At 48.4% G+C, this 26,108-nt stretch overlaps 1 protein-coding gene and 2 long non-coding RNA genes across 15 annotated transcripts in view; 1 reads left to right on the forward strand and 2 right to left on the reverse strand.

The window, feature by feature from the left end:
* SSH1 (slingshot protein phosphatase 1) overlaps positions 1 to 20,635 on the reverse strand; it is an 88,308-nt gene extending 67,673 nt beyond the window's left edge. For 10 of the 13 annotated variants that reach the window (XM_064272316.1, XM_064272314.1, XM_064272313.1 and 7 more), the window contains exons 1-2: positions 20,514 to 20,634; positions 13,604 to 13,644 (exon numbers count right to left, since the gene is read on the reverse strand). In XM_064272316.1, coding sequence (XP_064128386.1) covers positions 13,604 to 13,644; positions 20,514 to 20,579 — 107 coding nt within the window. In that variant the 5' untranslated portion in view covers positions 20,580 to 20,634. Of the gene's footprint in view, positions 1 to 13,603; positions 13,645 to 20,513 lie in introns of all 13 variants that reach the window. The other 3 variants (XM_064272317.1, XM_064272315.1, XM_064272318.1) reach the window with 3 other exon arrangements.
* On the reverse strand, positions 946 to 13,593 carry LOC135228232 (uncharacterized). Its single transcript, XR_010318592.1, has 2 exons — positions 12,698 to 13,593; positions 946 to 9,903 (listed from the first exon to the last, which is right to left on the reverse strand). It is a non-coding gene; the product is annotated as an uncharacterized LOC135228232 (long non-coding RNA).
* LOC135228233 (uncharacterized) lies at positions 10,870 to 20,033 on the forward strand. Its single transcript, XR_010318593.1, has 2 exons — positions 10,870 to 15,772; positions 18,236 to 20,033. It is a non-coding gene; the product is annotated as an uncharacterized LOC135228233 (long non-coding RNA).
* Positions 20,636 to 26,108: the final 5,473 nt, after the last annotated feature.

Genomic DNA, 26,108 nt, shown 5'->3' on the forward strand with positions numbered 1-26,108 from the left:
AATCAGTTGTGGGGAAGGCACAGGACCAGGCAGCATTTTGTTCCATTGTGCGTGGGGTCCCAATGAGTCAGCGGCTGATGTGACAGCGGCCAACAATGAGAAGACACTATAGGAGTATATGACACTCTATCAGTATAAGAGCCTCTCAAAGCCTACAACAGCCCTGAGAGAGGGGACTTTTCTTCCGTTTCAGGGAGGGGAGGAGGCTGGCCTGAACCTCACCCCAGAGGCCCTGCTCTTCCCAAGCACCAGGGCCGTGTACTGCCCTTGTATATCTCGTGGTGATTCTCATGCCAGCACTGTGAGACAGGTGAGTGCAATCTTCTCATCAGCACATTCGTCTCAGTCTTGGGAGCCATCAGCAACCCCAACTGAGCCCCCAAAGGCTGTGGGAGCCCCCAGTCCAGACTCACAGCCTTGCCCTCACCCGACCACTCAGCACGCCCTGTGTATGGCTTCTCATCGGTGCTTTGATTAATCCTGTTTTCTCATTTTCAGTTTTCTTTGACGCAGAACAACCCGTTTGGATGTTCTCCTACTCTAAGGAATTTCCTAAGAAGCTGTCCAAGTCCAGACATCTGTCCACAGCACAAATGATGCCAAAGACAAGATCTAAAGGCAGGAGTCCTTTCTTCCTAAAGGGTGTGTGACTCTGCTGCCAAGGGTGACGCGTGGCTGATACCGCTTAGCCGAGGAGGAGGAGAGCCCAAGTCAGGGGCCTACTTTCTTTCAGTGGCCAGACGAGTTCTCTGTCTCAGGGTCAGACCATGACCTTGACCCGGATGGATATCCCACAAATGCATGACCTGCTCTCACTCACTTTGGGAAAACAAAGACTCTCGGCGGTCTGCTACAAACCTACAGCGAAGGATTAGAAGTACCGTATAAACACAGAACCAGATTGGTGGCTTCAAGGACTCTCAATCTTGCATTTGGAGGCCATAATTTAATCCTGTCTTTTCATAGTTTTTTTTTTTTTTTCGTAGTACATAGGAGGAAACAGGGGACCAGAGAGGTGAAGTGACTCGCCTAAGGTTGCACAGCAGATGGTACACCTCAGGACAAAATCTAGGTTTCCTGACACCCCCCTACCCCACTCCCACACACCTCTGTCCCATGTACCATGAGGAAGATCACTGGTACCATCACCACCTCCCTGCACAGAGCTGGCATGAGCATTCCCGGTATTTGCACACGTGCACACACACTCCCCTGGCATGCACAGTACCTAGGAAGAAGGACCCCAGGGTCCCATGGCATTCTTCTGAAGTCTAAGCACTGGTACTCCGGACATTTAATGAAACCTACTAGACTCGGAGCGCGATTCATTTAAAGTTAACCTTAATAATACGTTTAATTAAGTTTCAACAGAATCAACGTAAAATTAACTCTTCTCCTCTCTGTTCTCATTTGTCCCTTGTCTAGAATGAGTTTTCTTATAAAAAAAGAAAAAGTGAGGGGTGTCAAGAGTTTCTCCTTTATACTGAGGCCAAACTGATTCTAAAAATCAAATGTCCCTTCAACTATATTAGATCAAACAGTCAACATTTACCCTAAAGCAAAGAGGAGAGGGAAGAAGGGGCAGGGAAGCTAGATTAACCAAAACAGAACAAACAGAATGGAAATAATGAGAATGCTGCCACACTGTGAAAAATGTAACCAATGTCACAAAACCATTTGTATACATTTTTAAAAATGGGAACTTAATTTGTTGTGTAAACATTCACCAAAAACACAATATTACTAAAAAAAAAAAGAAATCAAATGTCCCAACAAACTGCCAGAACAAATACCTGTTTAAACTGAAAGAAACAGCAAAGCCATATAACAGACCCAGAATTTTGAGTACACTTTGTATATCTTATCTCAGTGTTTAAAACTGGGAGTCGGTGGGAGGCTATTACCTATAAAGGGGGGAAGGGACAAGCCTGAGCAAGAATTTGCACATCTGCCATGAGGAAGAGCAGCCAAAGTGAGGAACATGGGTTTTTTTTTTAGGCACAGAGACCTGTGTTCAAATCCTGGCTCTGGCCTCTCACCAGGCTCTCTGATCTGCAGTTTCCTACAATGAGGAGAGTCCCTACTTTGCAGGCTTGTGATGTCAAAGCTAGATAAAGTGCATAATGCCCACACTACACAGGCACCTGGTTAACAGAAACTAGCTAGGTTACCCTTGCACTCGACTACTAACCTAAAGGTTGGTGGTTTGGACCCACCCAGGGGGACCATGGAAGAAACGCCTGGCAATCTGCCTCTGTAAAAGATTACAGCCAAGAAAACCCCATGGAGCAGCTCCACTCTGTAGCACATGGGGTTGCCATAAGTCGGAATGGATGTGGCAGCCACAGGTTTGGTTTTTTGGTTTCACCTAGCTTACCTGCAACAATTCTCGTTTTAAATAGGAGAAGGAAGGGCAGGAAGGTGAAGGGATTTGCCTAGAACTCACAGCTCACGGTGGTACCACTGGGTTTCGGGAGCAAGAAGACTGCAAAGCCATGGTTCTGCCCCCTAGTGAGAGATCTGAACCATCCAGGGGGTAAGCGGAGATGGCTCTTGCTTGTGGGGCTAAAAGCACAAGTTTTGGAGTTAAAAAGACATGAAACGTGGCGGTATTGGCTCTAGCACTTACTACTATATGGAATTAGGCCAGTTACTGAACTCTCTGAGGCTCAGTCTTCTCATCCGCAGAATGGGACCAAAAACGGTGCATTTCTTACACGATTTTTTTGTGTATATTAAACAAAATAATACACATAAGGCAACTAACAAACTGGACTGTGTTTTAAAAGTGTTCATATCCCCTGCCCCTGCTTTATTTTTCTCCTCAGCACTTAGATACACCCTATTATCATACTTGGTGGTCTTACTGTCTTGTATCCCCCAGCAGAATGTCAGCTCCTGAGGACAGGGATTTTGTCCATGTGATTCCCTGCTATCTTCCCAGCTACAAGACCAGTGCTTGCACATAGCAGGAGCTCAATAATTCTTTACTGAACGAATGACTAGTTACTCATAAGCAGACAGATCAGAACAGAGGGCTGCTGAGTCTGCTCTGACAGAGCCTATGTATATCACTCAACTGTAGGGGAGATCTCTCCGTTGTTTCCTGTTGTCCAAGAACACCATGAGTTCCTCAACATGAAACAATGGAAAATTCAATTTACAGACTTCTACGGAGTGGTTAAGAGCTCGGCTACTAACCAAAGGGTCGGCAGTTCGAATCCACCAGCTGCTCCTTGGAAACCTTATGGGGTGGCTCTACTCTGTCCTATAGGGTAGCTGTGAGTTAGAAACAACTTGATGGCAACAGGTTTGGTTGGTTTTTGGCCCATCCAGTGCAAGCCAGGCACTGTGAGGATAGAGACGAAGAAGGACCTGTGCTCAGGGTGGGCTCACAGCCTAGCAGGCAGGGCCAGGTCCGTGGACAGGCACCCTGAGCAGACGCTCGAGGCCCCGCCCTCAGAAGGCTCTACACTTGGTTTAATGTTCTGCTGTCACCATCTTGGAAACCCTGGTGGCGCAGTGTTTAAGGGCTATAGCTGCTAACCAAAAGGTCTGTAGTTTGAATCCACAAGGCGCTCCTTGGAAACTCTATGGGGCAGCTCCACTCTGTCCTATGGGGTCGCGATGAGTTAGCATTGACTTGACAGCAACTGGTTTGGTTTTTTTTGGCCACCATCTTGAAATTCTTCATAATTTTTTGACAAGTGGATCCACATTTTCAATTTGCACTGGGCCCCACAAGTGATGAAGCTGGTCCTGGTGGTGAGGGACATTCATGCACTTAAATAAATATACTACAGGTCAAGTATATTGTCCCAAGGGAACACCAGTGAGAGAAAATGCCTGTGGGAGAAAAAGGAAGCCTGATGACGCACTTCCTGCAGAAGAGGCCCCCTGGAGGAGGTACGGGCAGGGGGTGCCTGTGCAATGTCTGCTAAGTGAGGAGAAGTTCATGAGATTCTCACACTTAATTCTGACGGCAACCCAACAACCTGCATATTATTACACCCATCTGAAATAGCCTTGGCCAAGGCCACACAATGGTCCGGTGAAGTGACGGGGTAACCAAACCCAGGTCTGTCTCTCCCATGGGAAAAACTAAGAATCAATGGAGGTGATATTTCAGAGGCTGAAATATTCAAGGTGGGGGCAGCGCCAAGAGATCCTGTGACCCTAGGTACAAACAAGCATGCAGCTTGCCGAGAGGAGAGACTGTCATTCACTAGTGTGGCAGTCAAACGCTGTGGGGCACCCCAATGCCACTTGGCCTCTTCCCACAAAGACTAGGCATACCTGTCAGCATTACCTTTACATAAAAACAAACAAAAATAACCATTGCCATCGAGTCGATTCTGACTCATGGCAACCCATTGTGAGTCGGCGTAGAGCTGCTCCAGAGCGTTTTCAATGGCTGTGATCTTGCAGAAGTAGAGTGCCAGGCCTTTGTTCTGTGGTGCCTGTGGGTGGACTCAGACTGCCAACCTTTTGGTGAGCAGCTGAGCACAAACTGTGCCACCTAGGGCTGTTACATAATACATCCCCATTATATTCGTAACTCTGAATGGGAAGCCTACTTGTTTACATGTCTGTTTTCTCTACATAGACTGGGGGCAACTAAAGAACACACACACAGACTGAGACTGTAAGTGAGGGCCCGTGAACATGATGAGATAGCAGCTTCCTTAATTAGCTTGTGTTGCATAGAGAGGAGATGGGAGAAGCACTCTGAGATTACATTCCATTACATAAGACGCCATAGTGGCTGACTCCCTTCTTGGTCTTGAAGAAACCACCATGACTTCTACAGCTGCAAGAAAATGAATTCTGCCAACCACCATGTGAGTTTAGAAGAGGACCCCGAGCCTCAGATGACGCCCCATCCCCAACTGACATCTTGATTGCTGCCTTGTAAGACCCTGAGTAGAGGACCCAGCTAAGCCGTGCTCGACTCCTGACCCATGGAAACTGAGATAACGCGTGCATGTTGTTTTATGCCACCCAGTTTGTGGTAACTTGTTACACAGTGCTAGAAAACTAAATCAGTCACACACTTCTCCATCTACAGAACCTGGAGTGGGCACGTACTCATCCACTGCTGGCAGGACTCAATCGGACAGACCATCAACGGGGGATGGCTGCTGTGGTTCAGTGGTGAAATTCTCGCCTTCTGTGCGGGAGGCCCAGGCCTGCTTCCCGGCCAACGCACCCCATGCACAGCCACCACCCCGTCTGTCAGTGGGGGTTTACACGTCGTCGTGATGCTGAACAGATTTCAGTGGCGCTTCCAAGCTCAGACAGACTAGGAAGAAAGGCCTGGAGATCTATTTCTGAAAACCAGTGAATGAAAACACTATGGGTTACAAGGGTCCAATTCCTTTGTGCATGGGGTCACCATGAGTAGGCGGGCTGACTCAACGGTAGCTAACGACAACATCAACAGGGACAGTTCAGGCTAAGAGACACCGTCAAGAAGGGCACGGACAACTCTCCAGACATGGATTGGACTGGACAGTGGGTTGGAGAGGGATGCAGGTGAGGAGTGAGATTCTTGGATCAGGTGGACACTTGAGACTATGTTGGCATCTCCTGCCTGGAGGGGAGATGAGAGGGTGGAGGGGGTTAGAAGCTGGCGAAACAGACAGGAAAAGAGAGAGTGGAGGGAGAGAGCGGGCTGTCTCATTAGGGGGAGAGTAATTGGGAGTGTGTTGCAAGGTATATATAAGTTTTTGTGTGTGAGACTGACTTGATTTGTAAACTTTCACTTAAAGCACACTAAAAATTATATATATATAAAAAAAAGATGGGCAGAGAGAAACCCAAAAAGGTGGTAAGGCTTCAAAAGAAGGCATGATGAATGAGGCCAGGGGAACTGTAATCTAAAGAGCAAGGATATGCCAGCCCCATACCATCTTGATGCTGTCGGGTTATAAGGAGAATGGTGTCCCCTGGGAACTCCAGATTCAGACTGAAAGGAGAAGGGAGTGAGGAAGAAAAGGCTGAGGTGTAATGGAGTTTACAGCTTACCAAAGCAACCAAATAAAAGAGAAGGGCAAAATTCTGCTGCTCTGGCCCAAATGTGTGCCCGGCCAGGTGACTGAAAAGAAGAAAAAACTGTAAGAATCCCAATGAACATTTTCATGTGCTTGACTTGGAAACACTAGATGAAAACAGCAACAGCAGCATTCGTTCCTGACCCACACTCTGGGGAGAACACAGCCAGAATGAAAACAGCAACAGCAGCATTCGTTCCTGACCCACACTCTGGGGAGAACACAGCCAGAATATCTCCCCAGTGCCTGGCCTGGCACACAATCACGTATGTCTCATGCCAGACTGGGGCAGCTCCCAGGATGGTGCGGGAGCCAGGAGCAGCTGCCAGCGGGGCCATCTGCTCACCAATTCCCACAGTCTGAGCAGCACGGCTTCCGACGGGGCACTGATGGAGGCCGGCAGCAGTCTGCGCATGCAGAAAGCACAGAAAGGGAGAGAGAGCTGGGTCTATGCTGTTCCTTACTCGGCATCTTCGTTCTGGGCATGAGAGGGTCAATTCTTGAGGCATTTCCCAGAAGGCCTTAAGAGAAACTGATGGGATTCCAACAGTGATCCTACAAGGCATGCATTCCTATTCGTGTCTTCTAGGAATGTCACAGGGTAAAGCCTGCAGGCTGTTCCAAGTGCCAGGGCCTCCACAGGGTGCCCTCTCAGGCTCGGATCCACCATGACGCAGTGGCCACGGCCCCCCGAATTCTTCTACGCTGTGACTGTACACGAGCAGCACCTCATAACGACTGAACGTAGCAACTGTTCCCAGCGCCCATCGTGCGTCTGACTCTGTACAAGGATCTTGACACAAACTACCCACCAACAACCCTGACAGGCGGTAGCGTTATCTCTGTTTTACAAATGAAAAAGAAAAAAGACGTACAGAAGTCTAGTAACTCACAGTGGTAAAGTAACTTGTCCACTAGTGCAGAAGCCGGATTTCAAACCTAGATGTCCCCAACTCCAAACTCTATGCTCTTTCCTTTACCTTCCTATGCCTCATGGTAAAAACTCACGGCTGTTGAGTCACTTCCGACTCATGGCGCCCCCATATATACAGAGTACGGCTGCTCCAGAGGATTTTCAAGGCTGTGATCTTTCAGAAGCAGGTCACGGGCCTTTCTTCCAAGGTACCTCTAGGTGGGTGTGAACCGCCAACCTTCAGGTTAGTACTCAAATGCTTAACTGTTTACACCACCCAGGGCCTCCTCTATTCCTCATACGTGAGTGCCATTTACTGTACAGTTACAACAAAGTTGACAGACTTCACTTGATTAAATGCTACACACACGTAGGCACGTAGCTGAGGCCCCATCACTAATGGTAGCATCTAGGGTTTAGGATGGGACAAAAGCACATGTGCCTGCCACATAAGGCAAGTGTGGCATCTGTCACACAGAGATAAACCAAGAGCGACATGCTTTCTCTGAAGAGAGAAGTCACAAAGGTGTGGGGTGGGAGCCAACGTTTAGCTGACCACTAGGGTTTCTCAGAAGAAGGACCCAGCTTAGGGAAAGAGCATGGTCAGGGAGCAGGGGGTTGAACTCGAGGTTGAGAAACAGCAGACACGGGAGGGTGGTAGGAGGAAATGACCAGCACCATACGGTGAATGCAGAGTGTGGAGAAGGCTCTGGGGACCAGAAGGAGGAGGCGAGATAGGTGCTTCAAGTGGAATGGGGGAATGGTACTGCGGTAGAAGGATCAGTCGGGAAGGGTGGCCTGCAATGGAGCAGGGCAGGTACAAGGGCCTGAATGATGGTGTCACCAGGGGGACTGGGAAGAGGAGGACAGGTGAGGCACTGGGAAGAGCTGATCCACATGGCTCAGCAATTACTGCACATGGATGAGTCAAAGATGACTTCCTGGGTGACCAGAACAATGAAACTACTCATTCAGGGTAGAAGGAGGGGGGCAAGGAGGAGAGGGGAATACCCCGCTACCTCTAGTTTTCCTTACTACCAGTACTCCTTAGTCCGTGGGTGGTGCAAATGGTTCAGTGATTAACTACTAGCCGAAAGGTTGGTGGTTCAAACCCACCCCAAGGCATCTCGCAAGGTAGACCCGGTGATATACTTCTGAAAACCCTATACAGCAACTGTGCTCTGCACACATGGGGTCGCCATGAGTCAGAATTGACTCCATGGCAACTAACAACAAGGACAGCACTTCTTAGATACTAAATAATGTCAGTTTACCTTCAGGATCCGTCTGAAGCAAGGAGAATCTCCTCTCCCTAAACTTCCTTCCTCTAAACAAACAAAAATAACTTACTATTCCATAAAATTCTCCACGAGGAGGGGCTTAGAGAGCAAAGGCCTGAAAACGCATGTTAACATGCAAGTGTGACTGCGCTTCAGCCAAAGCTTACGCCGGGACACAAGAGCTTTTCTTGTTTGGCTTGAAAGGTTAGAAAGCAGGAGGGTCCCTGGGTGGTGTAAATGGTTAGCATGCTTGGCTGCTAACTGAAAGGTTAGAGTCCACCTAGAGGTACCTCAGAAGAAAGGCCTGGCTGCCTACTTCCAAAAAATCAGGCATTGAAAACCCTATGGAGCACAGGTCTCCTCTGACACACATGGGGTTGCCATGAGTCAGAACTGACTCAGTGGCAACTGGTTTACCGGTCCTTTGCCTAAAAAAGAGCAGGGGGGCAGAGAGAGGGAATGAAATATGACTGAAAAGAGACCTAAAAGAGAACCTGAAAGGACAAGCTCAGAAGGCAACATCACACCTGGAACAAGAACCCAGTCCCCGACTCCAGCCCAGGGTCTCCCAGTGATCACAATGGCGTTGGGACCTGCTGAGAGCAGCAAAGATGGACTAACAGTGGTCAGAGTTGTTTGACATCCTTTAAGGTACCCACCCTAAGTTAGCAGGAGTCCCCAGTTCTGGCCCAGGCACTTCCTCTAACAACTTAGATAACCTTAGGCAAATTCCCTCACCTGTATGTCCCAGACGGCTGACTCAACTGTACAATTAAACTGGTCTCCAGCAAGGCAGCATGGGGTGATAAACTTGAGTGTCAGAGGCAACAGAGGCCTTGGTGTCAATACAGGAGCTCCTTATAGGGTCGCTATGAGTCAAAATGGACTCAGTGGCAATGGGTTTGGTTTTTGTTTTTTTATGAACAACCTGGAGTCCTGGTGGTACAGGGGTTAAGCGTTTGGCTGCTAACCAAAAGTCAGTGGGAGCCCACTGACCAGCCCACTCCGTGGGAGAAGATGCGGCAGTCAGTTTCCGGAAAGATGGAAACCCTATGGGGCAGTTCTGCTCTGTCCTATAGGGTCACTATGAGTAATAGGTATGTACGACCTTGGGCCTCAGGTTCCTTACCTGTAGACTAGGAAAACATTTCGTCATAGGGTTATTATGAGGATGAAATACGGCAATGTGCAAGGCTGCCATACAGTGGTAGCCAAGGAGTATTACTTCCCTTCCATTTTTCAGGTTCCCTGCAGCCCCAAACTATGACCAGAAAGAGGCCTTCTTTTTTTTTTTTTTAATAATTTTTATTGAGCTTTAAGTGAACGTTTACAAATCAAGTCAGTCTGTCACATATAAGCTTATAAACACTTTACTCCATACTCCCACTTACTCTCCCCCTAATGAGTCAGCTCTTCCAGTCTCTCCTTTCGTGACAATTTTGCCAGTTTCTAACCCTCTCTACCCTCCTATCTCCCCTCCAGACAGGAGATGCCAACACAGTCTCAAGTGTCCATCTGATACAAGTAGCTCACTCTTCGTCAGCATCTCTCTCCAACCCACTGTCCGGTCCCTTCCATTTTGTGATGAGTTGTCTTCGGGAATGGTTCCTGTCCTGGGCCAACAGAAGGTTTGGGGACCATGACCGCTGGGATTCTTCTAGTCAGAAAGAGGCCTTTTATTAGCCACAAGGGCCACATACACATTTTCAAATCACTGCCATTTGCAAATTCTTATTTATTGTAAACAACTCAAAGTGGTATGCTGTCAACTAATAAAAATCAAGGAAAAAAGAGAACGGTGATGGCTGAACCAACACAAGCGACATAACTAATGTCACTGAACTGTACATGTGAAGACTGCAGAAATGGCAAATGTTTTCCTATCTATATATTCACTACAATTAAAAAAAAAGGAGAGGAAAGATATAAGCATGAAGTACCTGATATATGCTGTTGTTGTTGCTGTATGCCATTGAGTCGATTCTGACTCCTAGCGACCCTACAGGACAGAGCAGAACTACCCCATAGGGGTTGCTGGGATGTAATCTTCACAGGAACAGATCACCAGGTCTTTCTCCCGTGGAGTGGCTAGTGGGCTTGAACTGCCAACCCTTCTGCTAGAGGCTGAGCTCTTATCATTGTACTACCAAGGCTCCTTACTTAGTACATGTTGTTGCTGTTAGAAGCCATTGAGTCAGCGCCGACTCATAATGACCCCATATGCAACAGAACAAAACACTGCCCAGTCCTACACCATCTTCACAATTGCTGCTTCAGCCCACTGGTGCAGCCACTGTGTCAATCCACCTCCTTGAGGGTCCTCTTTTTCGCTGACCCTCTACTTTACCACGCATAATGTCTTTCTCCATAGACTGATCCCTCCTGAGAAAGCCCAAAGTGAGATGAAGTCGTGTCGTCCTCGCTTCTAAGGAACATTCTGGCTGTACTTCTTCCAAGATAGATTTGTTTGTTTTTCTGACAGTTCACGGTATATTCAATATTCTTTGCCAACATCATAATTCAAAGGCATCAATTCTTCTTTGGTCTTCCTTGTCCGGCTTTTGCATGCATATGAGACGACTGAAAATACCATGGCTTGGGTCAGGTGTACCTTAGTCCTCAAACTAACATCTTTGCCTTTTAACGTTTTAAGGAGATCTTTTGCGGCAGATTTGACCAATGCAATACTTAATTTCTGCTTCCATAGGCGGTGATTGTGAGTCTAAGTAAAATGAAAATCCTTGACAACTTCAATCTTCTCTCCATTTATCATGATATTGCTTATTGGTCCAGTTATGCAGATTTTTGTTTTATTTATGTTGAGATGTAATCCATACTGAAGGCTATTTTTTTTCCAGAGAGGAAACTAATTTTTAATAAGCACCTAGTACCTAATAAGTGCTTAGTAAAAATTGGAAACCCTGGTGGTGTAGTGGTTAAGAGCTATGGCTGCTAACCAAAAGGTTAGCAGTTCAAATCTACCAGGTGCTTCTTGGAAGCCATATGGGGAAGTTCTACTCTGTCCTTTAGGGTTGCTATGAGTCGGAATCCACTCGATGGCAAGGGGTTTGTTTGTGTGGGTTAATAAAAATTAGTTTCCTCTCTGAAAAAAAGTTCTTTGCCCCCAAAACAATCTAAATCAGAGAGCTAAATGCTATCTCCTGGGCAAGTACCCCAAAAGAAAGGGATGGGGTCAAGGGGTGGGTGGGATTCCTAACCCAGGTCAGGCTAGAGGGAAGCTAGGAGAAGGCTGATGAACCCATGCCGCAGTCAGCAAGTCCCCCACCCTGTTCCTCCTCTTCTACTTCCTCCTCCCACAGTCTCCACAGAGCCGACTTCTCCCCTTCCGCTTCCCCGCCCCCCCAGAGTCTCTTCTAGAAACTCAGCCCATTACCGCCCCCATGGGGAGTCTGGCTGTTTCCAGCCTGCAGGGAGCTCTAAGCCCCAATCAACTGAAAACCCTGAGGTCAAAGAGCAAATTTGTCACCGTCACTAGCCTTCTTCTTGAGAGTAACATTAAAAACAGGGATCCAGCAATTGAATTGAGATGATGCTTTGAGTTTTTCAGCCTCTTATTTCCCTACTCATATCATCTTTATAAATAATGGGTGCCACAATAAAAATGGATGTTTTCCCTCCCGTTACTTAAATACACAGAAACTTGAAAGAAAGGCTAAGGATACGTCTACCACCTCTGCATACGAGTTTAACCAAGACAACCTGCTGCTCTTGGTAATAGATGGTTGACCCTGGTTTCTAAACACATGCTTCCTTTTTCAATTAATTTTCCTCCTCCTCACAAGACGAAACAGACATTTTGGTAAACAAACAATATCCCTTTAACTGTCTACTTGTTTTAAATTCTGAGAGTCAGAGTTTAAGACTGGCGTCCTTTTCCAGAGGAATTAAAAAGGAGTGCTGAATCTTTGGAAAACCAACAAAAGGCCCAAAGAAAGGGAAACCCAACCAAAACCAGTTGCCCTTGAGTCAATTCTGACTCATGGCGACCCATGTGTTACAGAGTAGAACTGCGCTCCACAAGGCTTTCCAGGCTGTGACCTTGACCAAAGCAGATCACCAGGCCCTTCTTCCAAGGTGCCTCTAGTGGGTTTCAAACCGCCAGTCTTTGGATTACTAGTCAAGCAGTTAACCATCTGCACCACCAGGAACTCTTTTTGATAAAAGAAAACAAAAAATGCCTTTGGTGTCTATTAGTGAATAAAGCAACTGAGGACTGCAGCTTCGGGAGTTTTAAAAACAAGCATAGCTAAAGATTTCTCACAAGCACGCGCATACACAAAAAACACCTCGAACTGATAAACTTGGGGGGCTGTGTGCCTGTTTCAAATCAGTGATGTGCTTATCTAAAAAGGCATACCCTATCCAAAGGAAAATGAAACAGTGAAGGTATTTGAAAAAAAAACATTGCCATTGAGTCGATTCTGACTTACAGCGATCTTACAGGTCAGAGCAGAACTGCCCCATAGGGTATCCCAGGGTGAACTCTTTATGGAAACAGACTGCCACATCTTTCTCCCTTGGAAAAACCAACCTTTTGGTTAGCAGCCGAGCACTTAACCACTGTGCCACTAGGGCTCCTTAAGTGAAGGTGTGACCCAGTACCCAGTGCCGTCGAGTCGATTCTGACTCATAGCGACCCTATAGGACAGAGTAGAACCGCCCCACAGAGTTTCCAAGTGAAGGTGTAGTATGATTATTTTTCAAATAAACAGGAGCTACCGAATTACACATTTCAAAATAGTGAAAACAGCAGATTTTATGTTATATATATTTCACCACAACAAAAAATTGACAATAACAACTAGAGAGGTTAGACAGGAAGCTTAGAGGGTACTGACTTTATGTTAACGGGGGAGGAACAATTTGGAAAAGGACAGGGAGATCCATTGCGCAACTTGCAGAATGTAATCAATGTCACTGAATTGTACACAGATAACCTGTGGAATCGGTGTATACTCTGCTTCATCTATTTTCAACAACAACAAAAATAAATTAAAAAAAAAGTAGATGTAAACCCTAGAAGAAAATGTATAAAAATGCCCGTCATGATAATGTAAGGGTGGAAGGGTGACAGGCAATTACATATCTTTTGCAAGTGATATGCAATGTTATTAAAGTCTGCTTACAATGAAACATATATATACTTTTTTTACTGTGCTTTAGATGAAGGCTTACAGAGCTCATTAGTTTCTTATTATATGTATAATTTTTAAATTATGCATATAATTTTTAAATTATACATTCTTATGGAATGTTCTCCCTTGGAGTAAGGAATAAGTGTATTTCTTACCTGCTAGGAGGAAAAACTTAAGAACAAAAAGTTAAATTCTGCTTACCTGAGGTTTAACTTTCGATCATCATCACTGCCAGCCTCCAGCTACGGAGAAAAGAAAGAGAATGTCACACCACAGACACCCGTCTCGACAACTCCAGGACACAAGTGTCATGTTTTCTGTTCTGGTGCCCGAGAAAGATAAAGATGTCCCGGAAACCTGGCTATTTCTCAGCAGCCATGCCCTTTCCTTACCAATCCTGGTCTGCCGCTCCTCTGAGTAATTTCCTTGGAGGAATTTTTCAGGTTCCCCAATGTTTCCCCACATTCCTGCCACAGTAGAGGGAATTGATCCTTGTAACTTAACATTTCCTATCTGGCATTGTTACTCACAGACTCTTTGAGCCCACAGGTCTCAACTTTCCAGAGTTGTTCTGGATCTTATCCTGTTTTTTTCTTTTTTAAGGGGAGGGGAAAGTATTTGAAAAGAATCCATTTTCTCCTGCAAGCCAGGCAAGAGCTAAGTGATCATCATCATATATTTGGAAAAAAAAAAAGATTCCAGGCAAGTCTGCCACCATGGAAGGTGGCCAGGGTCCAACGGTCTGTCTGTGGATCTCAAAAGCTTTTGGTGGTTTGCAAACAGGCTTAAATGTTTAATATGAACCTTTCCAGGCAATGGCTTTATTTGTATAAATGAAAGTAAGGGACATTTAATATTTTCTAAAAGCTAAAAGACCAAGAGGTTAGACTCCAAAAGTAGCTGCAACTTAAGCCCCGATAGCGATTTTTCTTTATTATTTTTCCTTTCCGAGAGAAAAGTGAAATAGAAGAGAACACACACACACCCCAAATAACTCTGCACCGCTGGGACTTGGCATGTTTTGTATGTTACACAGAGGCGCCCACTGAGCAGGAACGAGAAACCTGGAAAGCAGCGATGGCTAGGAGAGATGCAAGGCTGACCGAGGACAGAAATGAGACAGAAGCCAACGGTGATGGGAAAAGGACACGGAACTCATGCCAGGAGGGACCTGGGCAGCAAGGACACATACCAGGAGGTGGCAATTTCATCAAAGGGGGCGTAACTAAAGAGGCCTAGAGTTCCTGAAGTTTATTAAGATGATGTAGGTGCAGGAGTCCCTGGGTGGCACAAACGGTTAAACGCTGGACTACTAGCTAAAAGGTTGGTAGTTCGAACCCACTGAGAGGTGCATCAAAAGAAAGTCCTGGAGATCTGCTTCCAAAAGGTCTCAGCCTTGAAAACGTCACGGAGCACAGTTCTACGGGGCACGCGTGGGGTCTCCATGAGGCGGAGCTGACTCCATGGTAACCAACGGTGTGAGTCTAGCATTATGCAGAGGCACACAGCTGGTAGCTACTTAGTTCCCACTTTCCCCACCCACACTGAAGGGGAAGTGGGAAAACCCGGGAAAGTTTTGCTAGCTATAGGGCCAGGACCTTCGATTCTGGAGTGAAACATAAAACAAAACAATACACACGACAACAACCTCTAAGTGAACGTTGGGTCCAACCCTGTAGTTCCCAGCCAGGGGGGCAAGTTTGCCTCCCAGGAGACTCTCTCTGGGCAATGTCTGGAGACATTTTGGGGGGACTGATACTGGCACCTAGTGGGTAGGGCCCGCTAAGCATCCTCCAATACACATGACCGCTCCTGACAAAAGAGAACTTTCCAGCCTCCAATGTCAGCAGTGCTGAGGTTGAGAAACTCTGGTCCAACCCCAAAAAGTGCCTGGAGATCTGCCCATGAAAATGAGTCACCTTGAATGTTTGTCAAAAATAACAATGTTATGATCCATTCCTGAAAATTACTGATGTATCTCTTCTGTGCTCCGCCTAGTCTCACAAAGGAGCTCAGGTGGTTAACAGTAAAATGACGTCAATGAGATTAAGGATTGAAGAGGAAAAATCAAAAGAGAGAGGTGCTTTACTCTTGTGGTGACTTCCCTGGGTTTCCCACGCCATTTCCCATGCTCAAGGCATGTGTCCCCTCCTCCCATTTGAGCTGAGACTCAGAGAGGCAACCTGATTAAAGCCAGACCAGAGGCAGGGCCGGGCCAGGCCCCAGGTCTCCTGGTCCTACACACAGGCTCTTTCCCTTCTATCTCACTTCATGGCTCAACCCCGCCTGGAAGAAAGCCTCACCTTCCCGGGAACATCCCAGGGTCCCTCATTTGCTGAGCCCCTAATGTTGACCATCTCCTGAAGACAAGTAAGTTTTATTCTATGTTTATCAAGTCACTGGCACTTAGGGGGAGCCCTGGTGGCCTGGTGTGTTAAAGCACTTGGCTGTTAACCGAAAGGTTGGCGGTTGGAACCCACCAGCTGCTCCCTGAGAGAAAGATGTGGCAGTCTGCTTCTGTAAAGATTTACTGCCTTGGAGACCCTACGGGGCATGCGGTGTGACAGATCACTTTTATATGGCTCTTCTACCATGGCCTGTAACTCCCACCAAATGATTGGGTGGCTTTATGCAAATAAGGTGCCTGTGGCCCACCAAGGGGATTAGACAGCTTGCTAATAATGCAAATAAGAGACGTGGCACCTTTGTTGGGGTAGGACCATGCAAATAAGGTGCATGGAACCTTAATAAGGGGATTGGTCAGTTTTGACATCCCATTAGGCTTAACATGAGCCATCCCAGAGGCGGAAAGGGGGGACTTCATTACCACCGAGAAGAGACAGGAGCTGGGCACATCCTTTGGACCCAGGGTCCCTGCAGGGAGAACCTCGTAGACCCAGGAGACCGAGCGGTAACACTGGAGATGGTGCAAAGCAGTGACAAGCGGTGGCAGAGAAACAGCGGCAGCGGAACCAGGAGCAGTGGTGTGAGATGAAGCAGTGGGCTTGCAAGCCCATAGAGCAAGGTAGTTACATCGGGTATGCCAACCTGCAGAGCTAGAGAGCTGAGCGCCTTCAGGCAGGTGGCTTCCTGGCAGAAGTGGGGTCCTTTGGGCACTTACTGGTCAAGCTAAAGAGCTCTGTAACACTTGCCTGAGCAGGGCAGGGCCAGGCCAAGGGGCTGAGAGGCAGAGGGCTGGAAAGGGCTACCTACAGGCACAGCCGAGAAAAGGTTGTCCTGTCCGAGAACTGTATCCTGGGCGTTCCTGATCCTGAATTGTAACCCGTTACTTCCCTAATAAACCCCATAACTGAGAGCATGATCTGTGAGTTCTGTGTGGCCATTATAACAAATTATCGAACCCAGCAGAGAAATAGAGACTGCCGTGGGAGGGACAGCTTGTGTCAGGACTGGTAAAAAGGTCCGAAGGTAGAAGTATGTTTGACTTTCGCTTCACAGGAATCAGCGTAGGGCTAATGTTGATAGTGATTGTCTCCATCTTGAAGTTAGAAGACTTCTGACGCCACCATGGCCATCTTCACAGGGCAGTTCTACCCCGTCCTATAGGGTTGCTGTGAGTTGGAATCGACTCGATAGCAACGGGTTCTGGTACTTAGTAAAAATAATGCTTTAATTTGGAAACAAACAGTCGTGACGGTCGCACTACATGGTGCACATAATTAATGTCACTGAATTGTATTCACACGTACAGCTGAACTGGCAATGGCTTTGTTACATGTATTTCACCACAATAAAAATTTTCTAAAATAATGCTTTAAATAATTAAAGATGCATCCAGTGGAAACAACCGAAATGTCCAACAAAACGTGGCATAACCAAACAATGGAGTACTGTTGTCGTTAGTTGCCATCAAGTCGATTCCCGCTCACCGCGACCCCACGTGTGCAGAGGAGAACTGTGCTCCACAGGGTTTGCAAGGTTGTGACCTTTCCGAAGCAGATCACCAGGCCTTTCTTCCATGGTGCCGCCAGGCGGGTTCGAACCACCAATCCCTTTAGATGAGTAACAGAGAACCATCTGTACTACTCAAGGACCCACACCTTGAAAACACGATGGTACATGAAAGAAGGCAGACACAAAAAGGCTACATATTATACCACCCCACTTATATGAAAGGTCCAAAGTAGGTAACAGCGACAGCAAGTAGATCAATGGTTTCCTAGGGTTAGGCCAAGGAACAGGGAAAGGGGGGACCCTGGAGGGTGATGAGGGGTGAGGGCCAAAGGGTACAGGGTTTCTTGGGGTGATAAAATGTTCTGGAATTAGATGGTGGTGATGGTTGCACGAAGCAAAAAACCAAACCCATTGCTATCGAGTTGATTCCAACTCATAGTGACCCCACAGGATAGAGGAGAACTGCCCCACAGGACTTCCAAGGAGCAGCGGTGGATTCTAACTGCCGACCTTTTGGTTAGCAGCCTGAGCTCTTAACTACTTGTGTCACCGGGCCTCCAATGGTTGCACAGCCTTGTGAATATACTACAAACCACTGTACACTTTAAAATGGTGAATTTTATGGCATGTGAATCATATCTCAATGAAAAATTAATAAAATAGCTTTTTAAAAAAAATGTGTCTAAGACAGGAACAGATCAGGTAATGCCCTGATGGCGCAGTGGTTACAGCACTTGGCTGCTAACTGAAAAAAGTGGTTCAAACTCACCAGGTGCTCCACAGGAGAAAGATGTAGCAATCTGCTTCCATAAAGATATCTGCCTCGGATACCCTATGGGGCACTTCTACTCTGTCTTATAGGGTTGCTATGAGTCAGAATTGACTCAGCAACAATGAGTTTTTTTTGTTTTTTTTAAGTAATGCAAGCATCTTGGACTTCTGCGTGAGAAGAGCTGGCTGAGAGGCTCTCTGGACACCCCCTGCCTGAACCCAGGTTCTTCACCATGTATCACAATTCTGTGCTGAGAACATGAGGTTAAGTGCACGCACTGCTTTGCAAACTGCAAGACAGCAGTCATAGGAATGATGCAAGAGAAGAGATGCCGCTGTGGGGAGGAGAGAAGCTACTGCAATCTAACTTCTCAGCTGCAGGCAACTCGCCACCAGTGTTCCTTTGCCTCTAGTCAGCGTGCAGAGAAGGAACTACTAGAACCTTCTGTCTACAGACAAGATAACTCGTTAATGGCCTCTCCCAGGAGAGGAGGGAGCTGCAGAGTTTCAACCTAACAGCCACTCTGCAAACATTCCTGTCAGTCACAGCAAAATGAGGCCAGGAGACAGCAGGACAGATAGTGCTGCTCTATCAAGTACACCTCTCCCTGCCACACACACACACACACACACACACACACAGACATACACACAGCCACCCCTTTCTAGTGTTATCAGTCAGCTTCCCCCCTCTCTCTCTCACAGGGAAAGAGCCTGTGCAGCCCAGATGCTGGTGGGATGACTTCCTGGGCCTTTGGGGCTCCTCCTCCAGCTGTTTGTCCCTGCTCCTGCTCTGAACCCAGTTAATGATCTCCTTTCCAGCTGCCCTCACCTCAGGCCAACACAGTCTGCTCATGGGTTCCAGTTTAGACCGGAGAGGCCTTGAAGTCTTCTCCAAAAGCAGGTGTACAAGGGGGAGGCGCAGGAGGGTCAGCCCTGCCACTGCAGAGGGGTGACCTGCTCAGCGGCCCCAGAGGCCACAGCCTAGGTCATTCCAGCTTGATTCTGCAGAATTATCGTTGCTGCTGTTCTGTGCCATTGAGTCTGTTCCAACTCAGAGTGACCGCATGTGACAGGGTAGGACTGTCCCATATGATTTTCTAAGCTACAGCCTTTATGGAAGCAGATCCCCAGGTCAAGTCTTTCTCCCTCAGAGCTGCTGGGTGGGATCAAACCACCAACCTTTTGGTTAGCAGCCAAGCATTCACTGGTAAATACTATACCACCAGGGCTCCTCAGAGGTAGGTGCCAAGCCCCCAATCTGCCTCAGAGTAAAGGGACCCACCAAACACAAACCAGTACCATCAAGGTGACTCTAACTCATGATGACCCCATCTGTGTCAGAGTAGAACTGTGCTCCATTGGATTTTTAATGGCTGGGTGGATTCGAACCTCCAACCTTTACGTTAGTGGCTGAGAAAATCAACTGTATGCACTACCCAGGGACTTCCACAGGCAGACAGACCCACAGAAACCCACACCAGTGCAGAGAAATGGAGAATCAACTACAATCAAGGGATTCATTCTCAGTCCCCAAATGCACCCATGAACCTCCAAAACCCCCAAATCGGTCACAGCCACATGGTCAGACGCACATAAACATACAGTCCTAAATATTACAAAAGGGAAAAGCCCAGACTCAGCCACACACCAACACAAGACACACGGTCACACAGCGTCCACAGCACACTCAGTCACTGTCACACAGTTACACATCACCCAAGAAGCACAGCCACACACACAGCCAAAGCTCCAGCGGCACAGGGTCTCACACACTCAGGAACGACCACCTCACACACTCACAGTCACCCCTACCAGCCTCTCTCACAGCTCTCACAGCATAACACAGCACCATCTCCAGCAGAGAAGTCACAGAGTCACACACAAAGTCTCACATACACACATCAGGCATGCAGGAGAGGGGGACAGAACAGTCACAGGGTCACCTCAGAACCAGCATCTCAGTTATCCAGTAGGAACCCCAAAACCACACTCAGGGTCACACACAGTCACCCCGAGATAGGGGTCAACCACACACCCAGTGTCATATACAGTCACCCCGAGATGGGGACTACAACCACACACACTGTCCATACAGTCACCCCGAGATGGGGCTACAACCACGCAGTGTCACAGTCACCCCCAGATGAGGGGTCACAACGCCAGCGTCACACACAGTCACCCCAAACGGGGGTCACACCCGCACACAGTCTCAGCCCCATCACCCCAGTCCGGCTGCACCGACGGGCTCGCACAGCGGGGTTCCCAGGCCCCCGGCCCTCGCGGCCGCCCCCCGCGGAACCCCGACACCCTCCCGCCCCGCATCGCGGCCCCGGCCTGGCAGCGTGGTGGGCGAGGGGCCCGGCGGCCCAGGCCTGGTGCGGCGGCAGCTCGGCCGGGCTGGGGCGGCGGGCCCGGGGCTCACCTCGCTGTTGCTGGCGGAGGAGGCGGCGCTGGGCGTGGGCGAGCGCTGCAGGGTCACCAAGGCCATGGCTGCGGCGCGGCGTGAGGGCGCCGCCGAGGCCCCAGGCTAGAGCTAGAGCCGCCGCCGCCGCCGCCGCCGCCGGGCCGAGCCCGGGGCCCCTCCAGCAGCCGCGCTCGGGCGGCCGGGCCGAGCCGGGCCAGGCCCGCCCCTCCCCTCCCCCTTCCCTCCCCCTCCCCCTCCGGCCGCCGCGCTGCCCCGCCCCCGCCCCCCCACCACAGCGCCGGCGCGCGCCCGGCCTGGAGCGCGGGGCGGGGAGGCGGGGCGGCGCGGAGCCTGGGCGCGTGCGCGGCGCGAGGCGGGGCAGGGGCCCGAGAGGCTGCTGAAGCCCGGCCGGTCCCGCGGGCCCTCCGGGCACCCAAGCACGCATGCCTCCGCTCCCGTACCCACGCACGCGCGCCCCCGCGTGGGCGGCGGGCGCGCGCCCGAGAGCACTTCCGCCCCGGGGGCTCTCAGATGGGGAAACTGAGGCCCGGCGGCCGCGCAGCCTGGCCTGCGCCCGGGGCACTCGGGGTCAAGAAAATAAAACCCGTAATGCAGTGTTTACAGAAACGTATTCGTTTATTCACTCATTCACGAAATGTTTACTTAGCACCGGCTAAGTGTAGAGTGTTCAACAGTGAACAAAACCGAATAGACCTCGCCCCCAGTTACGGAGGTCAATCAAATGATTAAACACATTTTTTTTTTTTTTTTGTAAATCTTTTTATATTAATTACTTCTATGTTTTCAGGAAACCCTCCTGGCACAGTGGTTAAGTGCTACGACTGCTAACCAAACGGTCGGCAGTTCAAATCCACCAGGTGCTCCTTGGAAACTCTATGGGGCAGTTCTACTCTGTCCTATAGGGTCCGTATGAGTCGGACTCAATGGCAACGATTTTTTGGTATGTGTTCAGGAGTCTAGCTAACTTCTTGGGGGTGTCAGGAAAGGCTTCCCTGAGGAAGTGGCGTTTGACTTGAGGCCTGAACGATGAGTAGGATAACGAGGACGAGGTGGCTCTCCAAGGGGAGGGAATTGCCTGGACAAGGGCCGGAGACTGGAAGGTTGTCCCTTAGAGGCTGGCACCAGGGCCGGCAGGGTTGTGGGCAGAGTCAGGGTCTGCTCAAGAAAGATTGCTGTGGCTACTGCATGGAGAAAGGACTGTGGGGGACAGACGGGCAGAGGGAGACCAGGGAAGAGGCTCCTGATGTTGTTTTCCTGAGGAGAGATGGCCAGCATGGGAATGGAGAGAAGAACATGGGTTGAGATACTAGAAAGGTAGTACTGGCTGGACGTGGTGATTGCAATCAAGACATAAGATCTTATCCAAATGCCCTTCCTCATGTCTGTCTTCATGTGCACCTGCATGAGAACCCCAAACTTAGTGGTCCAGTCCTGCTCCCCAATCTTAGAGAAGTGCTCCACCATAGTCTCACTGCCAAGTGGAAACTGTGCAGCCTCCTGGCTCCCTCTGCCTGCCTCCTCTAGGTCCTGGGGGTTTTGACTGCCTCCATATTCCTGGGGTAGGGCCCATGTTCCTGCTGGTTCTCAATAGGGGCACACAGCCCACCTGGGGAGTGTTTTGGGACAGTTACGGTAATGTTTTTGGTTGTCTCACTGATAGGGGAGAAGGGAGCTACTGGCACGTAGAGGGCAGGAGCCAGGGATGCTAAATGTCCTTCAATACACTGGACCAAAAAAAAACCCAACCCCATTGCCCTCAAGTGGATTCTGATTCACAGCAACCCTACAGGACAGGGTAGAACTGCCCCATAGGGTTTCCAGGGAGTGGCTGGTGGATTCGAACTACTGACCTTTTCATAAGCAGCCAAGCTCTTAACTACTGCGCCACCAGGGCTCCAATACATTGGAAGATTTCCTCTAAAAACAATTGTTTCATGTCCTAGGGGACTTTTGAGTGCCCCCACAAGATACCCGTGTAGGTGAAAAAAACATTTATGATGACCTGAAGCCAAAGCCTAACTCTATATTTTACTGAATTTTCCAGGAATATAACTCCTGTTAAAACTGACAGAAGAAGATACTGGGGTCTGTTTGAGAGCTTTGTCAGGAGCTGTTCACTATTTGGGAAAAGGTCACGGATAACAACACCACGCCTGGTATTAAAGCAGTCAGCACAGCGCGCCTGCCTTTGTAGCCGCACGCTTGGAGGGCACACAGCCATAACTATTTAGCACTGATTTTCAAATGTCAAATATATGACAAAATTGTGCAAAATTGTGAATTATTCAAAATTCAGTTGAATAATGAATGTCTTCTCAAATCCAAATGCAATTGCTATAAGTTTGCTGTATCTTCTAGGGGAGTTGTGTTCAAGCATGTACATATTGAAATACATATTGTTTCTTTATTATTTGTTTTCCTTTTTGTTATGGTTGGGTTATTATAGTTTTTTTTTTTTTTTAAGAGATGTGTACCAAAAAAACTCTGTTGCTGTCGAATCAATTCCAACTCAGTGACCCTAAAGGATAGAGTAGAACTGCCCGTGTAGGGTTTCCGAGGCTATAAATCTACTGAAGCAGACTGCCACACCTTTCCATTCATGGAGCCGCTGGTGGGTTCAAACTATTGACCTTTTGGCTAGCGGTTGAGCACTTAACTACAGAACTACTAGGGCCCCTCTTAAGATATGTGACCAAAAAACCCAAACCCTTTGCCACTGAGTCAATTCTGAATCATAGCAACCCTATGTGTTAGAGAGTAGAACTGCTCCATAGGTTTTCCTTGGCTGTAATCTTTATGAAAGCAGATCACCAGGCCTTTCTCCCACGGTGCCACTGGGAGGGTTTGAACCGCCAACCTTTAGGTTAGTGGTCGAGCAGCACCCAGGTGGGCTTTATCATCTATGAATTTTGTTTTCATTAATAAATAAGTATTGCAAACTATTTGCTGTAAAAAAGGGGGGAGGGGAGAAGGGTTTAGGGTCAAGTGAATCTCAAATTTGAGTGTTTGAGAATTCCCTGGGAAAGACAGACTGCCAAACCCCATCGCTCAGATTTCTGATGTGGTAGGTCTGCAGTCATGCCTGCATTTCTAACATGTTCCCAGGTTGTGCCCCTAGTCTCCCCACTGCAGTCCTGGGGAGCCCTGGTGGTATACTGGTTAAGAGCCTGGCTTCTAACCAAAAGGTCAGCAGTTCGAATCCACCACCTGCTCCTTGGAAACCTTATGGGGGTGATTCTACTCTGTTCTATAGGGTCCCTATGAGTCAGAATCGACTCGATGGCAATGGTTTTTGGGTTTGGGGGCAGTCCCTGGATGGTGCAAACAGTTAACGTGCTTGGCTAACTGAAAGGTTGGAGATTCAAGTTCACCCAGAAGTGCCTTGGAAGAAAGGCCTGGCAATCTACTTACAAAAAAATCAGCCACTGAAAATCCCATGGAGCACAGGTCTACTCTGACACACGGAGAGTTGCCACTAGTAGGAACTGAGTCAAAGGCCAACTGGTAGTAGTGCTAGTGGTCCCAGATAAATGCTGTGGCTTCTTCCCTGGTCTCCCTTTCATTCTCTGCCTCTCCAATCCATCAACAAATCCTCACCTAAATCTGATCTGGCTACCCATCCCTGGCTCCCCATAACCTATGAACTAAATCCTGATCCCCGTGTCCTAACCTTGCCTGCCTCTCCACCCACCCACAGCCATTCTTTCGGAAGCCCATCCCACCTCCCCTTACTTCCTGCTACAGCAAATGGGACCTCCTCTCTCCCACCACTAACTCTGGCCAGAGGCCACCTCTAGAAAGTCCTCCCTGCCCCTGGGCAGGGTGCAGCATCCTCTCCACCTCTCCCCCCTCCCCGCCCCCACCACCAGTTACCTTCAAGTGGCCTCCGACTCCCGGCAGCCCCACGTGTGGCAGAGTGCAGCCGTGCTCCACAGGGTTTTCAATGGCTGATTTTTCAGAAGTAGACTGCCGAGACTTCTTTCCAAGCCACCTCTAGGTAGACCTGAATTTCCAACCTTTTAGTCAGCAGCTTAGCAAGTGAGCTGTTTGCTGCTCCCACCCTACCCCAAACAGAGCAAATGGCACCCTACTTTGGGATAATGTGTCTGTCTCCTCTAATGGGGGACCATTCCTGGTTCTATGGTGATGTGACATCCAGGGGCAGGGCTGGGAACAGGGTGAGGGTGCAAAATTAAAGGGGGGAGGTGTCAAAAAACAATAATCAAGGTAAATAATATTTTAACACAATCTTATAGGAAATCAAAATTAATGCAAAAAAATCCATGATGAACAAAACACCAACATTTTTAAATAAAGACAGGAACAATACAAAATTACTGATTTTTCCTTTTGCCCCAGGCTCCAATATGGCTTGGTGGCAAGCCAGTGGTTCTAAACCATTTCATGTGAACAGCCTGTGGGCTTAACTGCTCTGGCTGGTAAGGGAGTGGGGAGGAAAAAGAAGAAGTGAAAGCCCCCCTGGCCCCAGTGCAGGCCCCAGAGAGCCCCAGGAGGGGAAGAGGAGGACCAAATGCAAGAGGCCTCTCTAGTTTTTTCTTCCAGTGGAGCCCTTTCCATTCGGTATTGTAATTTGTCTAATTATCTTTGACCTCCTCATTAGGGTTTCAGCTCAGATTTGCAACTACTAAAAATGGTGAGTTACTGCATGATTGCTCTCAGCCAGGCACTGTGTAAAGTGTTTTGCAAGGGTGCTGGGGACACTATCTACCAACATGTGAACGTTTCTCACCCCTGTTCAAGGGCCATCTCCTCCAGGAAGCCTTCCTGGCCTGAGGCTGGGTTAGGTGCCCCTTCCCTGTGCTCCTGCAGCCCCCATGCTTCCCTGCTGGTAGCGGTGGCATTATGGGCCCATTCCTGGGTTGGGCTATTTTAGGTGTATTATTTCATGTCTCATTGCTGTGATTCCCAATTCACAGATGAGGAAACACACGTACAGAGTGGTTAAGTCAAATGCCCAAGGTCACACAGCTAGAGAGTGACAAAGCTGGGACTCAAACCCATATTTTTCTGATTCTAACACTCAGACAAAAGACAGATTCTTCCAAGGCAACCTAGTAGGGGGGAAGGGAACAGAACTCTACCGATAGTTCCCTTTTGCTAGCAAATAATTCTTCCCCTAATCGCAAATAATTTGCAATTCCTCCTCAACTATTCAGAAATGAAATTCAGAGGTAATAAAACTGTGGTGAGCTGAATAATTCTTCCCCCCCCCACCTAAGCTGAATAATTCCACCCCCACCCAAGATGACCACATCCTAATTCTAGAACTTGTGAATATGTCACCTTACTTGGCAAAGGGACTTTGCAGAGGTGTTTAAATTAAGGATCTTGAGATGGGGAGATTCTCCTGGGTTATCTGGATGGGCCGTTGTAAATCACAAGTGTCCTTATAAGAGGGCAGCAGGAGAATCAGAGTGAGTAGTAAGAGATGTGATAATGGAAAAAAAGAGTTTGGAGTGATGTGAGGAAGGGGCTGTGAGCCAAGGAATGCAGGCAGCCTCTAGAAGCTAGAAAAGTCAATGGAACGAATTCTCCCCTGAATACTCCAGAAGGAACACAGCCCTGCCCACA

This window comes from Loxodonta africana, chromosome 19, assembly GCF_030014295.1.
Source record: "Loxodonta africana isolate mLoxAfr1 chromosome 19, mLoxAfr1.hap2, whole genome shotgun sequence".
In the NCBI taxonomy this organism is placed as follows: Eukaryota; Metazoa; Chordata; class Mammalia; order Proboscidea; family Elephantidae; genus Loxodonta; species Loxodonta africana.